The 24,780-nt window shown below is 47.5% G+C and overlaps 7 protein-coding genes across 7 annotated transcripts; 6 read left to right on the plus strand and 1 right to left on the minus strand.

Moving 5' to 3' along the window:
- Positions 1 to 387: 387 nt before the first annotated feature.
- UA08_06673 (DNA-directed RNA polymerases I and III subunit RPAC1) lies at positions 388 to 1,618 on the plus strand (the record flags this gene model as incomplete). Its single annotated transcript, XM_020268976.1, has 3 exons — positions 388 to 432; positions 482 to 586; positions 647 to 1,618. 3 exons carry the CDS (start codon positions 388 to 390, stop codon positions 1,616 to 1,618), a joined length of 1,122 nt encoding a protein of 373 aa, XP_020117990.1.
- Positions 1,619 to 1,834: 216 nt separating this feature from the next.
- Positions 1,835 to 3,383, minus strand: UA08_06674 (NEDD8-activating enzyme E1 catalytic subunit; the record flags this gene model as incomplete). Its single annotated transcript, XM_020268977.1, has 6 exons — positions 1,835 to 2,586; positions 2,645 to 2,941; positions 2,988 to 3,067; positions 3,123 to 3,128; positions 3,181 to 3,282; positions 3,349 to 3,383. The coding sequence occupies 6 exons, from the start codon at positions 3,381 to 3,383 to the stop codon at positions 1,835 to 1,837; spliced, it is 1,272 nt and encodes a 423-aa protein (XP_020117991.1).
- A 1,940-nt stretch (positions 3,384 to 5,323) lies between these two features.
- UA08_06675 (hypothetical protein) lies at positions 5,324 to 9,296 on the plus strand (the record flags this gene model as incomplete). Its single annotated transcript, XM_020268978.1, has 7 exons — positions 5,324 to 5,700; positions 5,765 to 6,487; positions 6,546 to 7,019; positions 7,069 to 7,092; positions 7,172 to 7,264; positions 7,432 to 7,585; positions 7,650 to 9,296. The coding sequence occupies 7 exons, from the start codon at positions 5,324 to 5,326 to the stop codon at positions 9,294 to 9,296; spliced, it is 3,492 nt and encodes a 1,163-aa protein (XP_020117995.1).
- A 633-nt stretch (positions 9,297 to 9,929) lies between these two features.
- On the plus strand, positions 9,930 to 11,697 carry UA08_06676 (hypothetical protein; the record flags this gene model as incomplete). The annotated part of the gene is made up of 2 exons (XM_020268979.1): positions 9,930 to 10,001; positions 10,069 to 11,697. 2 exons carry the CDS (start codon positions 9,930 to 9,932, stop codon positions 11,695 to 11,697), a joined length of 1,701 nt encoding a protein of 566 aa, XP_020118461.1.
- Positions 11,698 to 12,504: 807 nt separating this feature from the next.
- Positions 12,505 to 14,273, plus strand: UA08_06677 (hypothetical protein; the record flags this gene model as incomplete). Its single annotated transcript, XM_020268980.1, has 4 exons — positions 12,505 to 12,949; positions 13,003 to 13,079; positions 13,139 to 13,951; positions 14,016 to 14,273. The coding sequence occupies 4 exons, from the start codon at positions 12,505 to 12,507 to the stop codon at positions 14,271 to 14,273; spliced, it is 1,593 nt and encodes a 530-aa protein (XP_020118180.1).
- A 1,939-nt stretch (positions 14,274 to 16,212) lies between these two features.
- UA08_06678 (Aorsin) lies at positions 16,213 to 18,502 on the plus strand (the record flags this gene model as incomplete). The annotated part of the gene is made up of 7 exons (XM_020268981.1): positions 16,213 to 16,433; positions 16,500 to 17,226; positions 17,280 to 17,354; positions 17,413 to 17,600; positions 17,657 to 17,779; positions 17,849 to 18,022; positions 18,082 to 18,502. The coding sequence occupies 7 exons, from the start codon at positions 16,213 to 16,215 to the stop codon at positions 18,500 to 18,502; spliced, it is 1,929 nt and encodes a 642-aa protein (XP_020118120.1).
- Positions 18,503 to 21,553: 3,051 nt separating this feature from the next.
- On the plus strand, positions 21,554 to 24,139 carry UA08_06679 (hypothetical protein; the record flags this gene model as incomplete). Its single annotated transcript, XM_020268982.1, has 2 exons — positions 21,554 to 22,000; positions 22,145 to 24,139. 2 exons carry the CDS (start codon positions 21,554 to 21,556, stop codon positions 24,137 to 24,139), a joined length of 2,442 nt encoding a protein of 813 aa, XP_020118179.1.
- Between the last annotated feature and the right edge of the window lie 641 nt (positions 24,140 to 24,780).

The raw sequence follows: 24,780 nt of genomic DNA on the forward strand, positions 1-24,780 counted from the left end.
ATTGTTCGTGGCCTGAGGTGTCGGCGGCTGCGAGTCACGTGACCTCTATATAAAAATCACACGCTGGGGCTACTAACGTGCTATGCAAACTGCTAGAGCCCATTAAGTAAGTCCCCAGATCTCTCTATATCGATTTCTGAGTCCGTGAACAGTAAAAAAGATAATGCATAAGCAATTGGATGCAACGCCGGTTTTCGAAGCATATCGCCAATCCCGCGAAGATGTACTAATCGGGATTGAACGCTCTCTCATTGGCTAATATACCATGCACGCCCCGCTCTTTGCCCAAAATAGCTTAGTGGCTACGGATAAGAAAAGAGGTAGAAAAAAAAGTTCGTGAACAATTCTTCCACATGCCAGGCATCGTATTCCAATATTTCAGCAACTATGGCTCCGATAACGACCTCAAGCGAGGAACCTTCTCGCCGGAGAGTAAGCTATGGCATGCCCCAACACTGTGCGCTAGTTCTGACTGTGTTAGATCATCAACATCAACGCCGAAACCGTCACAAATATACCTTCCACAGACTTCCCCGGCCATTGGCCTGGAGAATCGCATGAATGGTCGCGAGAGAGGTTTCAAAACGTGTGTTCCTGAAATATCTTCTACCCCAGCGTTCAAAGCCTTATTAACTAATCTATCTAGGCTTTTCAAGTCGAGTTTCACAAAAGTGAAGCATTGGATGCCTCCTTCTCTCTCATTGGTCTTGACGCTTCCATTGCCAATGCATTCCGCCGTATTCTCATCGCCGAAGTCCCTACGCTTGCCATAGAGTTTGTTTACATCTTGAACAACACTTCCGTCATTCAAGACGAGGTCCTCGCCTCGCGTCTTGGGTTGATACCACTGAAGGGCTCAATAGACGGCCTGAACTGGATGCGATGGTTCAAAAAGCCCACCGACGAAGATCCGGAAGGCAGCGAGCCCAGTGATTTCAATACCGTAGTTTTAAAGCTTTCGGTGGAATGCACAGTGAACGAAGATGCGGCGCCGGATGAGGACGATCCCCGCAAACGCTACCACAATGCTCACATATACGCGCGTGACATGGTTTTTATCCCCAGCGGCCGTCAACAGAGTTTCTTCACCAACGGCAATGAAATCGCACCCGTGAATCCGGACATCCTAATTGCTAAACTTCGACCGGGCCAAGTTATCGATCTCGAAATGCACTGCATCAAAGGTATTGGTGCTGATCATGCCAAATTTTCTCCCGTTGCAACTGCAACTTATCGTCTCCTCCCGGAAATCCGAATCTTACGTCCCATCATTGGCCAAGATGCAAAGAAGTTCGCTAAATGCTTTCCGAAGGGCGTGATCGGCTTAGAGACGATCACCTCTGATGAAGCTGCGCAGAGAGGCAGCGGTTATGAGGGTCACGCTGGGGAACAAAAAGCCGTTGTGGTAGATCCCTTCAAAGATACTGTTAGTAGGGAATGTTTACGGCACGATGAATTCAAGGATAAAGTCAAACTTGGCCGTGTTCGTGACCACTTCATTTTTAACGTGGAAAGCACTGGCCAGTTTCCGAGCGACACCCTCTTCCTAGAAAGCGTCAAGGTATTGAAGCTAAAGTGTGCACGTCTCAAAAGGAATTTGGCCGATTTGATGCAATAATGTCTTAATCCATTTACCTGCGAATTGCGATTGCATTTTTGGCGTTCTGTCTTTCGGTGTGAATATAGATTCCAATTGTTTGTCTACGGCTCGAAAAAAGAAAGTTTTTGGATGAGTCTAGGAGTTCATGGCATTATATCTGTCGTTTTGTTCAAGTACAAAAAGCAAGCGGTCTGGTCAGGGTACTGATTCAAGATCTCATTCTCGCCTATAACTCTATGCGAAAACGAGCTTGTATCGGAAGTCAATGGTAAATGCAGGGTCGCTGACGGCAATCTCCTGCCCATCGGAAATGAGATCCTTCAATTTCAACTGCAAATTCGGCCGTGTTACTTCTTCCAACTGTGGCGGAAATCGTTGATACAGGGTCTTCTCTTCTGACCTCAAGCTGGGTTTTTTAAGCTGCGCCTCTGCTCGCTCGCCCAAACTTTCTATGAATTCTTCCAGGGTGGTTTCGGAATTAACGTGAATTGTCCGTGCTAGGTTACCGCACACAGGGCAGTCGGGCTTTTGTTCTGCGGTAAAAGTGTATGTGTATACACCCTCTTCGCCAGCGTACATCATATAATTTTCCAAGTATGGGTTACATGATGTTGCAATCTTCAAGGCTTCGGAGGTTGTTGATGCAGCAATAACAGCATTGGTTGAAGCAATGGCGGGGATAATGTTTTTCACGACACCCTGTGTCAGCTGAAACGTAACTCCGGGGATGGAGAATTGCTTAGCTCGTTCGAGTGCATGCTGATAAATCCAGGAGATGTGATCGAGGTCATCACTATCGAATGGTTCATCTTTCCGCTTTTCTTGCCACGCAATTTGATGGGCCCATTCAATACAATGTTGCGGTTGTCGGGGAATGGTCGCGATTGTACATAGAGGAACAGCCGCTCTAGGGGCATGCATATCTAGCTGACATTCAATGCATGATGTGAGCGTTGGTAAAATAACGCGAGCTTGTCCCTTGAAACCTAGATATGATGATCACTTAAGAGAAAACTGTTGTTATAAAACATCGAGAGCTCTTACCTTCAGTACCACCATCTATCAGTGGTTTTAAGCTTTCTGGATTCTCTGGGTCAACCATGCCAACAAGTGTTGAGTTGATCCATCGACGAGCCTCTATACTATCCAGCCCGCAGACAACGAGTTTGAACTGCATGTAATAGTCCTCATCTTTATCCTGTATTTTTCCCACATACGGGGTAATATTAACACCTTTGACTCTTTTCTGAACAAATGCTGCCGCAACTTCAGCTTTGGGCTTTCCAACGTCTGATTGACGGAACAAGAACTGGCGGTTGAGGTTGGAGATGTCGATTGTATCTAGAAGATTTTAGTCAAAGCCGGCAACATTACTATTGAAACGTACCCATGTCAATAACATGGATATCCTTGAAACCAGATAACGCGAGGTTTTTCAATATCTCGCAGCCTAAGCCTCCAGCTCCACTGCGAAATGTCAGATCATGACGTAGCTGATGAATTGGTTCGATATAAAACATACATGACACTGACATGGTTAGCTCCTGGTACATTAATAGTTACTGAAAGAAGGAACGTACAGAATCTTCGATGTTTCAAGGGCGTCAATTGTTTCCGGCCCTGGTACCCAGTCTTCGTCACTGAATGGTCCTGGCTTGCTCAGTGCCTTATATAAATGTTTCCTGTAGATAGATAAAATGTCAGAGCCTCTGCGGCACTTATGATTATTTTTTCCGAAGTAAACTTACCACCTTGCGTTCGTGCTTCCATAGAGTGAAGCCATGGTGAAAGATGTGTGATATGAAGTTGAGAAAGATCGATACTGGCTGCCTTGTCTTCCTCACTCTGAGCTGCGGGGCAAGGTATGTATGTATGGCTCAAATCAGCGTTTCTTTGTAATCATCGAAGCTTTCAGACGGATAGGCAAAATGCTGGAAGTATAATCCTTAGCAGCGATGATATAGGCCCTTTCTTCCTCTGGGGTCACTTAACACCACCTTGTGTTACAAGTATGTTGTTGAGAGAACAAGACGAGATTCCTTCAAGACCTCCGATTGGCGGGGCTGGATTGTGGCGGCACGTGACGGTACAGGCCCAGAAAGGGAAGCTCCCACTTGCCTCCTGCAAACAACCTCACGAAGACGGCCAACTCGCGACTTTCATCATGTTGCTCGTCTGAAATGCTGGGACCAAGATGGATGGCCTGTTAACCGCTGTTCAGACAAAACGTGTCGATGATGTGTCACAATTGACGAAACCAAGTGGCATTTCCATGGCAGAAGAAGCTCCGTCAAGCACAAAGACCATCGCGGACACTAAGCCTGAAGCTCTCTTGCAACTTCTGCAACAAGGGCCGACAGAACACGAGCTGTCTCAGATTTTAAAATGCTTTGATCCAGCGCGGAGTGAAAGCGGAAGAACGTCTTGCGATATAAGGTTCTCTGACCCTGTCAGTGGACAAATTCTTCAAATACTAGTCAAGAAGACGATTCCTGATCATTGGGGAAACGTGGAAAAAGGATCTCCCAAAATTTGTGGAACTCTGTTAAGATGCTTCTCCAGCGTTGTCGGACTACGTGCTCTAGTAGGGTATCTCCAGATATTGATCAACGCTATACGCTCTGCACCGGTGAAGGAAAAAGAATCTAGTAACATACTAGCTCTCCGAGAACTCCTTTCGTTCACTTCTGCACTCTTGAAACCCGTCGATTTTGTCTCTCGAGTATATGACGGTAATCTTATTGTTTACAACACAACCACCAAACGTCGTGTGGTTTGGACAGAGTTTTGTTCCCTTCTCTCAGGGGGGAAATTACTTTCCACAGCTGCGGAAGGCCTTTCTCTCAGCGGAGATAGCAAAGATGTTTATACAAAGTCATGGATTGGTGAAGGCCATTCCTTTGCTACATGGCTTGGTAAAAATCTGAGCTACATGATAGTTCAAAAAAATATTATTAAAGACGAGGACTTCTCGAAATCTGCGTCTCTGATAATTGGGCGTGCGGTAGGCCTCGGATATATTGATCAATTTATCCACGAGTTATATACGGGGGTCATCGTAGACTCTGTTGTTGCTCCATCTTGGGGCGTATATTTTAAACATCTTCGACAGCACGAGAAGAGTGCAATTTTTCACAGTATCTTGAAGGATGTTCAAAAGCGATATTTTGCCACAAACGAGAGAAACCATGAAGATTTAACTAGCAGTGTGGGTGGAACGGCTGCACTTCTATCTGGATTCCTTCAAGGCATTGATAGTTCGCAAGAAATGCTTCGAGATTGGCTTTCTCCAACAAATAATAACGTTGTCACCACGTTTGGGATGCGCCGAGCTCTTCTATTACTAATAATAAATGACATAAGTAGGTCCATTCCGATCACCGGCCGAACATATCTAATGATCTATAGATTCTTTAAGGGAACTCATATCTCAGGCTTTTCGTGATTTTGGCGACAGCTTCAACATTAAGCACACCATATTACAATCTCAAGAGGGTAGGTCAAGCCTTCTCTGCGAAGTACGTGATATGTCCCGTTAACCTTTTCTCAGCGAATGCCCAAGTCCTTCTATTAGCGGCGGGATATCTTCATCGGCTTGAACCTGCGGAGCTACACTCTTTTGGGCGGTCATCACTTTATCTGAACGCAGTCTCAAATCGATTATCTGCCTCTTCTACTAGGGCTCGTTTCCTAGGCATGGTTGTTGGGATGGCCATATCAAACATGGTTGAGGCAACGGGAAAGACATTAAAATTTGACCTTGAGGAGTTTGAAACCGAGGAAGCAGAGTGGTATCTTGGATTGACTGGTATCAATGACAAAATGGGTTCTATCGAGGGTTTACGTAACTTGACCTCAGAGAAAGAAAAGCTTGGACGGCCTAGGCAGATTGCTACACCCAAAGTTGGAAGAGTAAATCGTCCGCGGGCTTCTAACATTCAAAGAGAAAGGTCTAAAATTGTTGCAATTGAAGAGGTGTCCGATGAGGATCTTGATACGGAGGATGATGGATTTATACCGTATGCAAAGCCAGACAGCGATGCGTCTGACTCAGAGGAGGATCCTACTTTAGTGCAAAGAGGCAAGCCCACGGCTCCAGTGTGAGTTTGCTGATTTCTTTTCCTTCTCCTATTTCACAAGAAGCAAATGAACTAAGTTACATAGCTATATACGTGATTTAGTTGCGTATCTGAAAGACAGCGAAAACGTGGATCGATATCATTTGGGTATAACAAACGCGTCATTGCTTATCCGACGCAAAGCTGGATTTGGGACTGAATTGCTTGAGAATATTGACGGGCTTGCGTTGGTCATTTTAAGCCTTCAGAATACCTACTCATTAGTCAACTTTCATGAACACCGTTTGCAAGCGATGATTGCATTACTTACAGCGCAGCCTATACGCATGGGCCGGTTTTTCACAGCGACATTCTTTGATGGAGATTTATCCCAGGCTCAGAGATCTGCCATTCTCACAGCTATGGGGCTAGGTGCCAGAGAACTGGCGGGCTACGGAGAAGAGGATTCCAAGGTCATGGGTCTGCCGTCGATGACCACACAAGCCGATTTCCCATCCAAAAAACTACCCGGCCACCTGCAACAATTTTATGAGACTCAGGGCAATGAATCACCTGTCTCTGCGCTTACCGAACGACTGTCTCGCACATCACTGCAACCCCTAGCACTCGATGCAGCAGATGCTGCATCAGGGCCCAACGTGCTAAAAGTTCGAACATTTTCGTCGCGTATGGAGGTCGAACGCCAGCGCCAGCAACGAGAGGCTCAGAGGAAAAAGAAATTCACTTCACAAGATTTGCACAAGGATCTGACAGAAGGATTCTTCTACCCATTGGTGGGGAGATTTGCCGTCATGATGCAATCTCGTTCGTAAGTGTATCGAGAGAAAATAGTGTTTATTCTCGTCAGTATTAACCACGAAGGATAGGTTATCTTCAAGCGGTTATAATCCTTTTTACTCCGCCAACATCCTGCGACTATTTCTCCAGACAGTAACTCTTGTGATATCTACGTTAGGCCCCCATACACCGGCGCTTCCGAGTGTTAGTCAGGAGACCTTGACATTGGTGCTCGCACTGCACGGGACAGCAGTATCAACAGAGCCAATAGTACTACCGGCATTGCTATCCCTCTTCTTGGCGATTATCGACTTGAATCTCGCTGCCGGTTCATCAGCAGAAGAAAGACTTGTAACAGAGCACGGGCCTCAAGTAATTGAACTGCGGGATTGGACGAATGATGTGTTTGAAAGGACGCCGGTTGCTATCAGCAAAACGGAGTCCACGGCGAAGACAGACGACACTGATCAAACAAGATTCCTCGCAGCTGGAATCCTGGTTAAACTTGGAGAAGTGATCCAACGATACCAAGGACGTCTAATGGGGATTAATGTTGGGTTCAAGTATTAGGGAAATGGCTCTTGTAGTAGTCGTTTAATATGATTTCCATAGACAGCAGTTTAAAACAGGTGAGGGGTTTGTTTCTAATGGCAGTTGCTGTGCGTATTGTCACAACATCACGATGGTAACTATGGCACACTACCCCCTCACACAGTGAAATTCACAATCTTAAAAGCTTTTTCATTTTCCCTTTGTACCTCCTTATACACCTTCGTTATCTTCCATCTATCTCCCCTTTATTGGGGAGGTCTGTTATTTCTAGGCAAGGTCTTCATTCACATCTTCAATCAGGGAGACTTTTCTCTAAGAGCTGAAGCTCTCAAAGGGCTGTCTGTGCCTACTCGAGATGGCTCGAAATCGGCATATTGCAATGTCTTCACCATCAACCTCTGCCACTTCGACTCCACTTTACAGGGTCTTCCGCGGACTCAAAACAACCCAGATTATCTCGATACCCTCCTCAAGTGCGGCATGGCGGTCGACTATCAATGACCTTAGAAACATCTACCTCGAAGAGCGATGGAAGGAGTGTGAGAGCAAATGTCTCCACTTGGTTGACACCTGTGAGGTGTGTATCTTCAAGGTATTCCCATGGGCAGAAAAAATTTGGCTAATAAAGGAATGAGAACCAGACCATGCCTGTGATCCATGGATATTTGTTGTTTCTGATTGCCAGCTGCGTCGAGATGCATGCCAGAAACATGCATCATTACTCTGCAGCGAAGCCAAAGAAAATGGAAGATGCAGCTATGTGGCTTGAGAGATGTGAAGAAGCGTTGTCGAACGCGACAAGTCCGACAAATGAGTATGAAGTCGTCGCGAGTGCCGACCACACGCCGCAGATCTCTGGTCGAGTGCAGCCTTCTGTGAGCAACGACCTTGAGATGACTCCCACACCAATGATGAGGCAATCTACGTCTACTCTTCGAACTTACAATAACGTTCGTGGGGTTAGTGCTTGTGATGAGAATGCAAAAAGTGTGGAGGGTGTGACGGAATCGATTACCAAAATAATCGACGTGGATCTTCGCAATCCTTTCCACAAAGAATCGGATCCTTTCTTGTCGATTTCGTCTACAAATACACCGCAGAGAGACTCTCTAGAAAAGATTCAAGAATGGGCCATGTCGCTGCCGCGGTTGACGCCTTCGCCGTTGCGCATTCGCAAAGCTCGCCAACCATCGCAGGTGTTGCATTATGCTGTGTTGCCATCATCCCTCAGTAGTATGAGCATTGTTTCTGGTGAGACTGATCTGGAAGACGAAGAGGCTCCCAATTCTCAAGAATCGTCGCTGAGGATACAAGCAAAGAAGGAAGCTTGGAGAGCCGAAATCGATAGACGAATCGCGCACAGAATGCGTCGAGACGAAGATAATCTCTTCAGACGACGCGACCTTAATCATCCGATGGAGCGGACAACTACGGATGAATTGGACGTTGATTGTGAAATGTCTTCGCCGACTGGCACACCGGGGTCAAATGGATTGCAGTCTAGGGCTATTCCTCGCACGCTGAGTGAAATGATCCATGATTTCCTGGGTAACGAAGGAAACAGGAATATGAGTGCTGCATGTCTAGCTCCGATTCCGCATTCATCTAGTGCTAAACCCTTACCACTATGTCCGAGGCCGAAGAAGTGCGAAACAGAAGACTGTAGAGATGACAATCCAGACTCTGACCGCGCTTCACTGGCCCGTCTAGAGCACGCATGGGAGAAAATGGCATCGTTCAATAAGGTACACTTAGCAGTTGCTGACACGCAGTCACTGCCTGCCGTCGAGAAAACCTGGCACCAACTCTCTGAGGAATATCATCTCAAAAGGAGTAACGAAAAACGAGACCTCCAAGCTTTTCAGGCCCGGGTCGCAAGATTCAACCATCAGCTGTCCTCCCTTTCACGCTCTCTTCAGCAAAACATCTTCTTGCTACGCCAGCTTGCTAGGGACATCGAGCACAATCGCTCGTCACACATGCAGGGCCAGAGATTACCGCCTTCAAAGTCGTACTGGAGCTTCGCGCTCTCGAGAGGCATTATCGATGAGAAGGCCGACGACTACGACGAGCACCGGGACAAACCGGCCATGAGGCTTAACGTCGGCTGGGCTGCTCCAGGCACGTTGCTCAACGAGACGAAGGGAGCGAGGATCGAAAGACTAAAGCGAGGATGCTTCCAGACCGTGGGCCTGCGCAACGAAAAGCGAGGCCATAAAGGCGACGAGTGGTATTCTTACTTGTGCAGTGAGGCGGTGGGAGACATCCGGGGGCTGCAAGCTGCTTGATTGTCTTTACTTTCTCGTTCTTGAATTTGCCAAGCGTGGGAGATCTGATCGATCACGCCCCGCATCGGCCAGCCCCGCATTATCTCCGACTCGAGATCGGTGTCGATATACCATTGGCATAAATACAACGTAATGTAATGTGGCCAGGGATCCGTTACTAGCTGAGACTATGTAACTATCCATCGTAGCTTGTGACTTAGTTAATAACCATGGCAATAGCGTGGCTGAGGTGGACCTCCCCCACGCTGTCGTAACACGTCTCTGTTGAACAAACTAGACAACAACCTAGATACCCGAGGCTACCCGTTACGTATATAACCCTGCATGCCGTCGCTGAAACAAGCAGCCTCTATCTACCTTCCATCCGTCTTGTGGTCCAGTCGCTGTTAACTACTTTCATACCCCGCCAGCTTCTCTTCATCATGTGAGTTGCCCCAAGGAATACAGTTCCATCCACGCAGTTCAGATTTTGATAGAGACAGGGGATACACGGCTTCGTTTGCCTTTTTCGAGGCGCTGTGGGAGGTATACTAGCTTACTATAACCAGCCCGTTACTTCTTCCATGCTGACTGATTCTCCAGGCAGGCGTTCGATATGTCTTCGTCAACCTGGGCACCGACCACCCGGCGATCATGGAAGCAATGGTCAAGGGCCAAAAGGAACGTAAAGGACAATGGCCCAAGGCAATCACCTGTCCGAACGAGGTACGTCCAGTCCTTTCAAAGGTGCGGGCGGATAAATACTTACAACAAGTGTCTTCCAATCGCTTAGATGGTCGCCCTGTCCATGGCCGATGGATACGCTCGCCTGACCGGCAAACCACAGTGTGTCATTGTCCACGTTGATGTCGGTACGCAGGGTCTAGGTGCCGCCGTCCACAACGCGTCCTGCGGCCGAGCTCCCGTGCTCATCTTTGCCGGTCTATCGCCGTTCACGCTCGAGGGAGAGATGCGTGGCTCTCGCACCGAATATATTCATTGGATACAGGATGTCCCCGATCAAAAGCAGATTATATCACAGTACTGTCGTTATACAGGAGAATTTAAGAGCGGCAAGAATGTCAAACAAATAGTGAACCGTGCGTTGCAGTGGGCAACTAGTGATCCTCAGGGACCAGTCTACTTGGCCGGTGCAAGAGAAATCATGGAAGAAGAAATCGAGCCGTACTCCTTGAACCAGAAGCAATGGGTTCCCGTCACAGGTTCAGCGCTGCCGGCCAGCGCGGTCGAGTTGATTGCAAACGAGCTGGTCAATGCGAAAGAGCCCCTGGTGGTCGTCGGGTACAACGGACGAGCAGCCAGCTCTGTCAAGGAACTGGTTAATCTCGCCAACCTGGTCAAGGGCCTCCGCGTGCTCGACTGTGCTGGATCGGATATGAGCTTCCCTGCGGACCACCCCGGGTGGCTAGGCTTGCGGTTCGGCAATTCTGATGCGGTCAAGACTGCCGACGTTATCTTGGTTGTTGACAGCGATGTGCCTTGGATCCCAACAGTGTGCAAACCAAAGGAGACGGCAAAAGTCATTCATCTCGACGTCGACCCATTGAAGCAACAAATTCCAATGTTCTATCTACCATCTATAGCTACTTTCAAGGTTGACTCGACAACTGCCTTCAAGCAAATCAACGAATACATCGTTTCCAACCCAACGCTGTCTCAAACACTCAACAGCGAAGAAGTGAATAACCGGCAGAGGCGTGTTGAAGAGTCATACCGACAACGACTCCAGGAGATCGCAGATTCTGCCGTTGCTCCCACTGGCGGACCAGACGCTCATCTTAATGCAAACTACCTCATGGCCGAGCTTCGCAAGGCCGCTCCTCAGGACACTATTTGGGCTATTGAAGCAGTTACACTTACCTTATTTGTCGCCGACCAGCTACAATGCACACTTCCTAAATCGTGGATTAACTGTGGAGGCGGCGGCCTGGGGTGGTCTGGTGGCGGTGCTCTCGGTATCAAACTCGCGAGCGACGACGAGCATGGCGGTAAGAACAAGGGAAAATTTGTGTGCCAGATTGTCGGGGATGGTACATATCTGTTTTCGGTGCCCGGATCTGTATACTGGATTGCCCGCCGGTACAATATCCCCATCTTAACCATTGTCCTGAACAACAAGGGCTGGAACGCTCCTCGGCGAAGCATGCTCCTCGTCCATCCTGACGGTGAGGGATCCAAGGCGACCAACGAGGAGCTCAACATCTCCTTTTCTCCCACACCGGATTACGCAGGCATTGCCAAGGCAGCAGCAGGAGGCGAGCTCTGGGCTGGCCGTGCGAGCACAGTTGGCGAACTCGCAGAGAAGCTCCCGCAGGCCATCCAGAGTGTTCTAGCAGGGACAGCTGCTGTTTTAGAGGCGCAGCTCGATGGGATCGTGGGGAAATACGTCGAGAAAAAGTGACGGAATAGCACTATTTTCTTGGTCATTTATGTTCTAGTAAATAGCTAGCTACCTGGGCATTAATGGTGAAGCTACATCTAAGCGTCTAGTTAGTATATCCCTTATATTCCCAGCCTTTCTCAAACTGACGTAGCAGCGGGCTGGCTTATCGATAAGCCAGCACCACCCCTCGCCTGCCGACGATAGCCTCAGCTAGCCGCGCGCTTTGTCCTGCAGCTAAGAACCTAATTATATTGCAGATTGTAGTTATTGATCCAATAAATGAAGCCAAGGGCCCTCATGCGCGGAATTCAATGTGATTCGACCGTCAAATAGACAGAGCCATTCCGACTTCGGATCAGGCCAGCACCGCGTCGGACTATACAGTATGCATCTGATAAAATGCTACCTACCATTCCAATGAACGAGTGAGTAATTACTTGGAGGAGTGTGGTAAAATATCGCGATATACAGTACGTACGGTACGGGTACGGTATGTAACACACGTAATGCACACGCCAATGCACGCCCTTATCTAGCGCCGCGATAAGCTGCTGCGATCCACAGTTCTTTTTTCAATATTCTCATTGCGCCACGCCCTAGGACTACCACGCTATCTGACAGTCTATCACTCAGTTCTACATTGGTTCCTATTGACAAAAGCTGAGCTCGGCATCTAGCTGCCGATTCGCGTCTTCGGATCCCTCCATCGTCTCTATATCCGCGTACGCCCACGTAGTTCTTCTGCTCTCAACAAGACTGCAATTCCAATTGAGCTTGGTAACACCTCCCCTCATATTCATATTCGGAAAAGAACGAATTGGTACAATGGCTCCCTCCGCAGTCGAAATGGAAGTCAAAGGCGAGACCGACACCACCGCCGTGGTCGTCCCCAACCCCCTCGACATCAACGGCCTCGCCTCATGGCGCAAAAAGGGAGCCGTGCCCACGGGCACCGCCGCCTTTTCGTCCAGTGACATGTTCAAGAGCCCAGCGTGCTACACCAAGCCCAAGGCAAAACGCTGGGATCATATCCTCTCCACCGAGGCCAAGTCTCGCAAGCCGTCTTCGCTGAAGGGCGCAGCCAAGTACCTCAGTCGCCCCGGGATGATTTCTCTGGGTGGTGGCTTGCCATCCAGTGAGAACTTTCCTTTCGAGGAGCTAAGCATGAAGGTGCCAAAGGCCCCCGGATTTTCCGAAGGCGAGATTCGTGCATCGGGTAGAACAATCACGGCGGGGAAGCACGATATTAGGGAGGGAAAGAGCTTGCTCGGTAAGTTGATGATCTGAATGCGGCGATTAAAGCACCGGCTGATGAAGATGCAGACTTGGAAGTTGCTCTCAACTATGGTCAGTCAGTTGGATTCGCGCAGATGGTCCGCTTTGTTACTGAGCATACCGAGGTATTTTATTTTTCTTCCTGCTGATATATGAAACAGAATTGAAAACTAATGAATTTCAGATTGTTCATGACCCAGCATACTCGGACTGGAATTGTTGTTTGACAGCTGGAAGTACAATGGCATGGGACGCAACTCTGCGAATCCTATGTGAGCGAGGAAATTATATCCTCGCAGAAGAATATGCATTTGCTAGTGCTCTAGAGACCGCGGCCCCGCTTGGGATCCGGGTTGCCGCTGTAAAAATGGACGAGCAAGGCCTCCTTCCGGGAAACTTGGACGAGGTTCTCTCTAATTGGGATGAAAAGGAGCGCGGTGCCGCCAAACCACATCTCTTATACATCGTGCCCTCAGGACAGAACCCAACCGGTGCGACACAAAGCGCCGAACGGCGCGCAGAGGTCTACAAAGTCTGCCAGAAACATGACATCTTTATTGTCGAGGACGAGCCATACTACTTTCTCCAGATGGAGCCCTACAAGTCAGATGTGCCTCCTCCATCGACCCGCGAAGAATTCCTCAAAGTCTTGCTGCCATCTTTTTTAAAAATTGACGTAGACGGCCGCGTACTTCGCCTGGAGTCGTTTTCGAAGGTTCTTGCCCCAGGATCTCGCGTTGGTTGGATTGTTGCGCCGGAGCAGATTGCCCAACGCTTTGCTCATCACTTTGATACATCGACACAGAACCCCAGTGGATTCTCACAGATGTGCCTATTCAAGCTACTCGAGGAAGGATGGGGCCACGCAGGGTATTTAGACTGGCTGATGCATTTGCGTCTCGAATACACTGCCCGCCGAGATATTTTGCTCGGGGCATGCGAAAAGTATCTTCCCCAAGAAGTCGTCAGCTGGGTCCCTCCATCTGCCGGGATGTTTGTAAGTTTTAGTTTATCCCTTACTTTCATATGCTCTAGTTAAGCTAACAATATCATCCCAACAGCAATGGTTTGAAGTCCCGTGGAAGAATCATCCCGGCTACGCAAAAGGACTGTCACATGTTGAAATCGAAGAGTCCATTTTCACAGCTGCCGTCGACCGTGGTGCTCTACTCTGTCGTGGAAGCTGGTTCAGAGCAGATAAGAACATGGCAGAAGAAAAGATGTTTTTCCGCGCCACATTTGCCGCGGCCTCTGCTGAAAAGATGCAAGAAGCTATCAAAAGGTTTGGAGAAGCACTGAGAGCAGAATTTGGCATCTAGATTTGCTTCTTGAGTTGGTATATATAGATTTTTTCTGCATGTGCGTCGCAAGGTTTCAGATTACTTTCCTGTCATTTATCGGAAACTATGAACAGAATTGGCAATTATATGTATATTAGGAAGAGGATAGGCGCGATATATCCGAGAAATAACACATAGGTGCCAAATATGTAATATATTGTAAAAGTCGACCAAAGTATCGACTCTAATCGCCTGATTACCGAAGATTTACCTTGTGCAAAGCATCAAATCTCTGATTTTTCCTAATAAGGCCTGGAGAAACTTGTGTTGTATTTGAAGTCTTTCGGATAGCACATCACCATCAGCGGAAATTCTTTCCCACGTCCTTTTCAACATTTTCAGTTCAAGATATGAACTGTTGCCCTGTATTTTAGCCCAACTAATGGCAAGTTCTTGGCTTAGCGAACGGATTTCTTGTACTGTTTTGTGAAGCCATTCGAAGTGTACCCGATCAAGATCCATGATGGCATTCGCTTGAAAATTCAGACATCGAAGCTTGACAGCTTGGTAAATAGCAAGAGTATTATAGCCAACAGGAGGAGCATAAGACTGATATGACATCTTTGAAAGCAGAAAAGGGATCAAAATTGAGGGAATGAACGAGAAAGTAAAAAGGTACTTTTTTGAGCTTTCCAGTGATGAAACCATGATGCTTTCAGAAATTATAAGTTCTAAATTTGGAATGATTGTTATGCGAGGGTTTAGCTATTGTCACTGCGAGAGAATGAGCCATAGTTTTTAGTCATCGAGTTACTATAGCTTAACTTCCAGGGACTGACTCAGTTGGCTTGCTTTAAAATCTAGATCTATTATTTCAAAAAAGTATAGTCATGCAGAAACCCGCCGGACTCATAATCTATGAGAGGTAAGAGCCATCAAATAGAAGATGACTGACCAAACAAAAAGGCCATGACTACCTAGGTAGTACATCTGATAGCCACGTAAAAGGCAATTCACCTGTTCTGACTCTCCGAATCCAGGGCAGAATTCAGCGAGAGAAAAAGGCTAGTGCAACTTTGACCATCATCAAGATAGGCGACGGCATACAAATTTTGTTTCATATATTATATTCTATTTCAGACAGTGGACACTGTGCCTTCCTATATTCGGTGGTCATGCTGCTTTCTTCAGATGAATCCATTCCAACAAGTCCGCTAAAGTGGGATAGCCTGTACAGCTATAATTACTTCCTAGCTTTTTCGTATAGCATAATTGCCATGTTACCTAGGTAGACACTTAGTCCCTAATTTATTGGGGTAGTATCTAGGCTTTTAGCGGCATCCTACCAAGGAACAAGTATAAAGTAGAGCTTGAATTATATTGCTGGAGTGATAACACGATGAATGCCATATTCCAGGTAATTATTATCCACGGATAGATATGGACCACAACGTTAATTGAATATATAGAAGACAATTGAAACTACATGTCCGCGGCCCGGAGGCTGGGAATACAACACCAAAACAAACATTGGAACCTTAGAAAACCAGCCGTACGATCCCGGCGCGGCCCCCAGTGCGCCATGGCTGAGAAGTACTACATAACACATCTTCGCTACATATCATTCGCTGCTTGAGAGAACCACAAAATGGGCATTGTGGCTGCACTCCACAGCCTCTCTGGGGGGTTCTGGTCTCTGATTTGTCCAACGATATTGTTTCATCCGATCAAGGCTGCTTTCTGTTTGTTTGCTACTAAAATAGGATCCATTCGGACGAATCATTACTACAAATTTGGCGATTCAAAGTCAGATGTCAGGTCTTGATGGTACCCCGGTAGCCCTAATTTACCACCGTAATCGGCGCCCGGCTCTTTACCTAGGTGCCATTAATAAGGAGTCGTCCATCCTAACATTCTGCTTGCCCGAGGTGGGAGAAGTACTGGTTTCTATGGAATATAGTGTTAGTTATAACCACAAATGACGCGCCTCGTATTCCTTACTACCCTGGTGGTAGCAGCTTTTGCTGCTGTTGCTACAGCTCGTCCAGCTCCTAGCACTCACACTGTGCATGAGAAGCGTAGTGCAGTCCATTCTCGCTGGAGCAATCCGCTGCGAATCAAATCCGACTTTTTTATTCCCGTCAAAATCGGGCTGAAACAGAGTAATCTTCATCGTGGCCATGACCTTTTGATGGACGTGTTAGTCATATCCACAATTCCTACTTTGAATTGAACGCAAAACAATAACATTTCCGCTCCGTTCAGGTCCCACCCCGACTCAGAAAATTACGGCAAGTTCTGGAGCGAAGAGGAAGTGACTCAGATGTTTGCTCCGTCTGATGAATCTGTGACCGCGGTCAAACACTGGCTCACTACCTCTGGCATACACGATATTCGTATCACTCACTCCGAAAACAAGGGCTGGTTAGCATTCGTAGCTTCAGGTGATGAGCTTGAAAATCTGCTACATGCGGACTTCTACGAGTACGAAGATTCTCACACTGGCGACAAGGCGATCTCGTCTGAGAGGTACCACGTTCCGAAGCACCTGAAAGAGCATATCGACTACATTACCCCGGGGATTCGTTTCCCATTCCTGAAAAAACGCAGCCCAGACGGTGCTTTCAAGGTCCCTCTACGATCACCTGCACCTGCTGACCTGACAAAGTCTTTAGCTTTTAATACCACCAGCTGCGATGAAGCCATTACCCCCGGCTGTATTGCCGCAATGTATCAAATTCCTCAAACTTCCGGTACACCCTCGCCCAACAACTCCCTCGGTATCTACGAAACGGCCGATGTATACAGTCAGAGCGATCTGAATAACTTTTTCGCCACATACCCTTCGTATGGAATTCCAAATGGGACCGCTCCCATATTGGATGCTATCGACGGTGCATCCATTACCAGTGGCATTGTTGCCGGCGAGTCGAATTTGGACTTTTCGCTGGCTTATCCCATCGTTTATCCTCAAAACATCACCCTGTACCAGGTAATAATTACCCATTCCGCTGTCGTCCGTGGCTTTATTAACCCGATAACCAGGTTGACGATACCTACTACGCCGAAGTTGGATCTGGTGGTGGTCGTTTTAACACATTCCTTGATGCACTTGACGGCGTACGTATGCATCTCCTATTCCAATATACCTTTCTCCGGATTGCTCATCAATATAAAGTCATACTGCACCTCTTGCTATGCTGGCGAGTGCGGCGATGCTAGCATTGACCCTGTCTACCCGGACCCTATCGGATACCAGGGCCAACTCATGTGTGGCATTTATACTCCTACGAATGTAATTTCACTCTCATATGGTGCAGCCGAAGATACAGTGCCTCGCTCGTACTACGAGCGTCAATGCAATGAGTATGTCAAATCGCTAATTGCACAGTCAAACATGGCAATACTGACCAAACATCCAGGTTCATGAAGCTCGGTCTCCGCGGAGTATCAGTTATTTTTGCTTCAGGGGACTCTGGTGTTGGTGCGAGTCAAGGATGTCTCGGAAATTCTAGCACAATATTCAATCCCGGTTGGCCCGCTAGGTAGTGATTTTTCCCCTCTTGTTTGTTTGTTTTTGCCAGGGCATGGATGTGCTAATCACGGACATACAGTTGCCCTTACGTGACCAGTGTTGGTGCCACCAAGATCCCAGCCGGTGGCTCTATCAAAACCGAAGTCGTTGCTAATAATCCAGCTGGTGACCCTTATACCATGGCCTGGGCTAGTGGTGGTGGTTTCAGCAATGTCTTCGGCATTCCTGACTATCAAGCCGAAGCTATTGAAAAGTAAGCCCTATATATATGCCCGTTATCTTTGCCTCGCGGTTACTGACTATCAATTACAGCTACTTCGCCAACTACAATCCTTCTTATCCTTACTATAACGGTACTGTTCTAGGCGAAAACGGCGGCTTGTATAATCGTTCCGGTCGCGGTTATCCTGATGTTTCTGCTATTGGCGACAATATTCCAATCTACGTTGATGGCTCATTGACTATCAGTGGCGGCACCTCTGCAGCGGCCCCTGTTTTTGCCTCGATAATCAACCGCATTATCGAAGAGCGAATTGCGGCGGGCAAGCCCGGGCCTGTAGGATTCTTGAATCCAATCTTGTATAAGAATCCCGTTGCATTCAACGATATTACCAACGGGACCAATTCGGGGTGTGGCACAAGCGGTTTCTCTGCCGTACCCGGCTGGGACCCAGCCAGTGGTTTAGGCACGCCTAGCTATCCGGAGCTGAGGGACGTTCTTATGGCCGTTTAACACGCAGTAAGAGGGGGTGTTCTTCGTTTCGTTGTTTATATTCAAAATATCTAGGTATGCATTCAATTCTTTATTAGTTACTTGCTAGAATTTCTCTATCAAGCATAAGTCAGGCCACGGATACCAACCCTCATATTACTTAATGAAATAAAGTCTGCTGCATTAAATTGCAGTGAGATGTAGAGGTATGTATGCACTGAAGGTCTCACATAAGCATGCCAAGCCAAGACGGGGAAGGTGGCGGGAATTCCGAAAGCCAAAAAAAAGGTTATTTGGACCTCGAGCCCGAACTCTTTCGCGTCAACTCGGGAGTTGCATATGTACTATTCTATCTAGTCCGATGCTGTCGTCCCTTACGCTCTCTTCTATATTTCTTCTTTCTTTTAAACTTTGGCTGCTACGAGATACCCACATCGCGTTTCCTTTTCCGAGTAGATTTGGTGGCCAACCATCTTGTCTACTTACTAAAGTCTACATTATCATCGTCTTCGGAGTATACGGGCTTTTGCATGGTAGGTAGACTCTGCATTTCTCTAATTTTCAATCACACAAGCCATATCTGCGCCTTTTCTGGCTTTGCTATCTCGAATAGATTCGAGCGTACCCTCTGTTTTGTCACTAGGCGCTTGTCGGCATGTCCCATGCAATTTGCCCCCTTTCTTCGGATGCGGTCACATGACCATGTTATGAGATGCAATATCGCCCAAGACAGTCCATGTCTTCTTATGAGACTATAAAGCCATTTTCGAGATCTTTCCAGGATATCTACTAACTCGTGACTGTAGGCATTCTTTTTCGTTTTCGATTTGGACATTGACTTTTGCATGCATATCAATCACCGCTGTTTCATCTCAACTGTTCAAAACCACCAGACTATCAGTTCACTCCTTTCACATTTCTTGAATTGATTGGAAACGCTTAGAACTGTTCAATATTCATTTCTTTGTCTAGGCTTGGGACTCTATACATTCATTCAGTCTGCTAGATATACCTGCTTTCTCAGGCACCAGTGGGACTTTCTTTGACAGCCCCATTTGGTCAATCAAAAGCCCTAAATACGTTATACAGAATTGGGATCAGCGTGGTCTTGTGCTGCCCTCGCTTATCTGTTTGCTCTCTGTGAGAGGTGCCCAGGTACATCTACCCAAATCACCCTTATATTTCCATGGAAAGCACAATTGCATTCCATATCACGCGGACATATTACTTATTGACCTAAGGTATAGAAGTCAGTGACTTCCTATTTATACACTATAACTCCTAGACTGTCCCAACGCCACCCAAGAATGGACTCAGTCTGACTCTATGGCATCTAAGCTTGTGCCTGTTCTGCCCCTCGATCAATTGACTTTTCAAGACACTGGCTTTCTTGACTGTGTGGTCAAGGGCTTTTCCGTATAATCCTCTCTGTAAGTCATTGCCTCCACTCCTTCCCATTCCATATGCTCTGTCCTCCCATCTATCTCTCCCAGACCTCTCTTTGATTCATCCCACCTCCCTCGCCTTCCTCAACGTGTATTCGTCTATCACTTTTTTCAGCCTTCCTTTTTCTAAATTCTCATCATGCACTGTCTCCCTAGACCTTCAAAGCACAAAAGCCTGACCTTCAAAGCAGAAGAAATCAAATTTGGCTGGGTGCACGATCTTCTTCAAACTTTCAGGCTCGTCTACTCTTCAGTCCCATTGTTCATCTGCTAACACGTTATCTCTTGTTCACAGGTTTAAAAGGAAGAGAAATAAGCATAAATTTCCAGAAATTGTTTATCCACACAGAGATCGCTATTCCCATCATAAATTTGTCAGGCGTTCACCCTTAGCTGATCCATTTGTTGATAATCCCAGTGAGGGGTTGGTGAGGACTTCAGTACCACTTTTCACAGATTCTTGTGTGCCAGCACACATTCAGAGTCCTCCCCAGGAGCACTTGGCTTCAGACACACATCTTGTGATCCAGCAACGCAGAGGACCCCAGACCCAATCATCGCCACCTCTTCCAATATATCTGCGAGCAAATCGCCGAACTAGTCAGAGGCAAACACAGAGCCTTGTACTTGGTCGCCAGTCTAGCTTCAAAGAGCATCTTCCAGATACCTTTTTTGAACAGTATGTACTCTCATCGTCAACATCACGTATGGGTTACTGATGCCATCCTCAGCATTCCGAAAATAAACAGCACTGTTGAGCGTTTTCCTTCCTGTGCTTCTACTCTACCATTCCCTCCGATCGCATCTGACTGTGGTGCTTCACGTCTGCATCTGGGGCCCTCCCCATCTCCTAATAGGGTAACAGCCAGCTCATCATCACTGTCTTCCTATCATAGACCTATATCAACATCAAGTGACCATTTTCTTCCTGTGCAGCATCAGAATACTGTTTCAGACGACAGGGCAACAGGCAATCCTCAAGCTGTTGCTGAACTGCTTGAAGAAATAAGGAAATTTGAAAGTGAAGAGACACTCCGCAACTCCTCTAGTCTATATTCGACTACAAGCTCTCGTCGCTACCTTCAGTACGATACCTGGAAGGAGGATATCAGATACACTGACCTTGAGCTGAGCCAGAGAAGACGACGGCAATTATTCCAGTCACCGTCATCTACCTCATCTGGAAACTGGTCTCACATAACCAAGCCAAATTTTCTTGGAGAAGGAGAGATTTTTAGAGCAGGTTCATCTTCAAGAAGGACTGTTTCGTTCGAGGATAGAATTCCGCCTTATACTGGCCGGGGTAGAGAGAAGCGTGTGAGCTTTTGTGAGGTGCAGCCTACAAGGTTTTCTGAGAAGGTAAGAAGTGGTCTCATTCATGCCACCATGTTATTTCTGCTTCCTTTGTTTTCTTCCGCTTTCTAACGTGCTCCTGTTTTAGACTGTCTCTACTCCACTGCCTGAAAACTCTTACTTGCCATCCCACTTGCCAGTAACAAGAATTTCGGCTGCTGATCGTATCACGTCGAGATCCAATATCCATTCAATCTCTCCTCCGATATTTGATCCATACCATCAACTAAAGTCCTTTCGCAGGGTGCGAGCCTCGGCATCCCAACGATCCATCATGGCAGTCCCTCGGGCATCTCAATTCCTTGACCCGTCGTCTGCCATGGCGACACTCACCAAACAGAAAGCAGAATCCATCAAGCTCGCCAGAGAACAAGCTGCAGCTGTACACGAGATGTGTCGACGCGCAAAAACCGAGATACCTTCCTACGAATTCGAAGAACTCATTGGCAAAGGCGCCTACGGACGCGTCTACAAAGGCCGTCGACTACCTTCCCGAGATCTGGTGGCTATCAAAGTCATGGACATAGATAATCTGGACTACAAGATGAACCGTGATATGAAAGACGAATCTATCAAGGATTTTATTCACGAGATCAAAGCCATGAACCAAGCCAAGGAAGCCGGTGCAAGCAACATAAACATGCTTATCGAAGCCATCTCGGTTCATTCTCAACTGTGGGTTGTGTGCGAATACTGTCCTGGGGGTAGCGTGAAGACTTTGGTATGTATTTTCTCTCATGTGCTATCTCATCGCGTGATTCCACCTCACGTTGTCTATGCTCGCGTCTCTGGCTTTGGCATGATGTCAACTTGATTCGTTCATGCCTCTTCAAACCCGCATCGGCATTTGTGCTAACTGTACCAGATGCGTGCCACAGGAGATAAGCTCGAAGAGAAATTCATCATCCCGATCGCTCGAGAACTCGCTAGTGGCCTCCGCGCCATACACGACGCGGGAATCATCCATCGAGATGTCAAGGCTGGAAATGTTCTCATTCACGAAGAAGGGCGTTTGCAGATCTGTGACTTTGGTGTCGCCGGTATCCTCCAATCAAAAGTTGACAAACGCTCTACCTGGATTGGCACTCCTCACTGGATGCCCCCTGAGATGTTCTCGACGCGTGGAGGCAGTGCACATCAGTATGGTAGCGAACTTGACGTGTGGGCATATGGTTGCACCCTCTATGAATTCGCAACTGGCAATCCACCTAACGCTGGGCTTCGAGAGCGGATGCAAATTGGACGGTCTCTTGGGCGTAATACACCCAAACTAGAAGGTGATAGTTACAGCCAAGAACTCAAGAGCCTCGTTTCTTTCAGTCTGAACTCTGATCCTCTCACACGGCCTAACATGAGTATGATTCTCGAACATTCATACATCGCAGGCTCCGAGAGCGAGTATCCAACCAAGTCATTGAGCGAACTCGTGCGCATCTATTATCAGTGGTCCCAGCGTGGTGGTCAACGCATGTCTCTCTTCCACCCCGGCGGCGCTGCGGCTGCCGAATTTCCAGACAATGCATCGCTCGACGAGGACTGGAACTTCAGTACCACTGATGGATTCGAAAGACGCTACTCTGTGCTCGACTTGGACCAGCTTTCGGCTACTCTTGCGGAACTTGCAGGGAACGAGCCTTCAACCCCCGAAAACTCTGAACTGCCGTGGGATGACAGCGCAGTCCCGGAAATGACATTAATCGAAAAGGCAAACTTTGATGAGCGTGTCAAGCGAGGTGCAGCGGCCATGGAGGGTCTCTTCGATGAACAGAAGCCCACTTACAGATACGAAACCAAGAATGATTTCATCCCCATTGAGGAAAAGCAACCCCAATCCGACCTGCCGCTTCGCACGACTACAGATCGTTCTTCGGTCACATCAACCTTCATAGACCTTAACCTCGGTGCATTCGACTCAGCTCTCTATGCTGCTGGCTCCGCGTCGCAGTTTCAACTTGCCGATGCCGATACAATCCGCGCTAATCGGTCGAGCTTCCGTTCTGCGCGCAACTCAGATGGCGACCAGACACGCAGCCGCTATAGCGAAACCGATAGTGAAGATGATACTTTTCAACCAAGCGCGCCCCGTCCACCGACTATGGACTGGAAATTCCCCACCATGGTGGTTCCTGAAGATACCGAGCCAGAAGTATCGTCATCTGTGATTCCTGAGCCCTTTATCCCGCCCGCGGAAGAAAAACGGGCTACTCGGGATTGGAAGTTTCCTGTCATGGCCGATACTGTAGATGAAAACATAGAAAACACCGAAAACACCGAAAACACTTTCAACTACGAAACCCCTGCTCACACGATTCGCCCTTCCGTCCAATCACAACAATCAATCCTCGACCTTAGCCTAGACCACCCAAACAACCTAAGCGTCGATGGCATCGATGCGGCGGCCATCTCGCGCCCGTCCACAGCTACATCCACAATAAGCGATTACGATCCTTTCCGATTTGACCGAAGCCCCGAGATCTTACAACGCGCTCACCAACGCGTCACCTCAAAGGCTGTTTCAGTTATGAGCAGCTCCAGTATCGACGGCGGTCCCGGTCCTGACCACGAAGAAGATGTGATCACTGATGATGGGCCTGGACCTGATCATGAAGAGATTCCTGAGCTCACTCCTAACGCCGCCAGCACGTCCATGGCTGCTCAAATGGCCCTCTCGGAAACTTCACGGAGCCTCAGTCGTCCTCAGAGTCAGGCCCTGCAATTCCCGGACATCCAGTCGCCCAGTGCCGAATCCCTCATGGAAGATGCCTCGGATGAAGTTGTTGTAGCAGAATTGGACCGTTTGATTGACGGGTTCATGCAAGCGTGCTACGCAACTATCAATGCGGTAGAGAATGTCGAGTGAGGAAAATTCATGCTTGTAATCAAGGCTCTTTTCTGCTTTTCTTCATGCTTTTTTAACGAAATGTTTAACGGGGGACAAAAGGGGAGGGATGAAAAGTCTTGGTATGTTTTTTTGAGAGATTGGAGTTAAATTTATTCTTTTCAATTCAAAAATTCCGTCTACGTATTATAGCTAATGGCACGCGTTATGGTGACAATCGTCATGACATGCAGTAACTATGAAATAATGCAGCAGCAAGTAGTAGAACAAACAGAGCATAAAGTACGGGACGCTACCAGGGTATAGGAAGAGAGCTCGGTCGGGGAGTGGAGGGAATCTATCGTAGGCAGTATGTCCCAGTCCTTACTACCGAGGGTTCTCTTCGACATGGACTTACCTAGGTACGCAATTTTGAATGAAGTCGATAAGAACCGGAAACCTGGGAGACAGGCACCACGCATATAGCCTGACTCTTTCCCCCCGCTTCTCTTCATCTTGTCAGAGTGGAACGTATGAAAAGTAATTACCTTACTTATTTCCAGTAGTAGATCATGAAAACGTCAAAACACGAAGCTAATTCGTTAAATTCTTAACCTAATTGATTACCTAGATGTTCCCTCTAGCACCTGATAAACGAAGCAAAATGAAGAAGTAAAACAAAG

Source organism: Talaromyces atroroseus (assembly GCF_001907595.1).
Source record: "Talaromyces atroroseus strain IBT 11181 chromosome Unknown scaffold_9, whole genome shotgun sequence".
Lineage (NCBI taxonomy): Eukaryota > Fungi > Ascomycota > Eurotiomycetes > Eurotiales > Trichocomaceae > Talaromyces > Talaromyces atroroseus.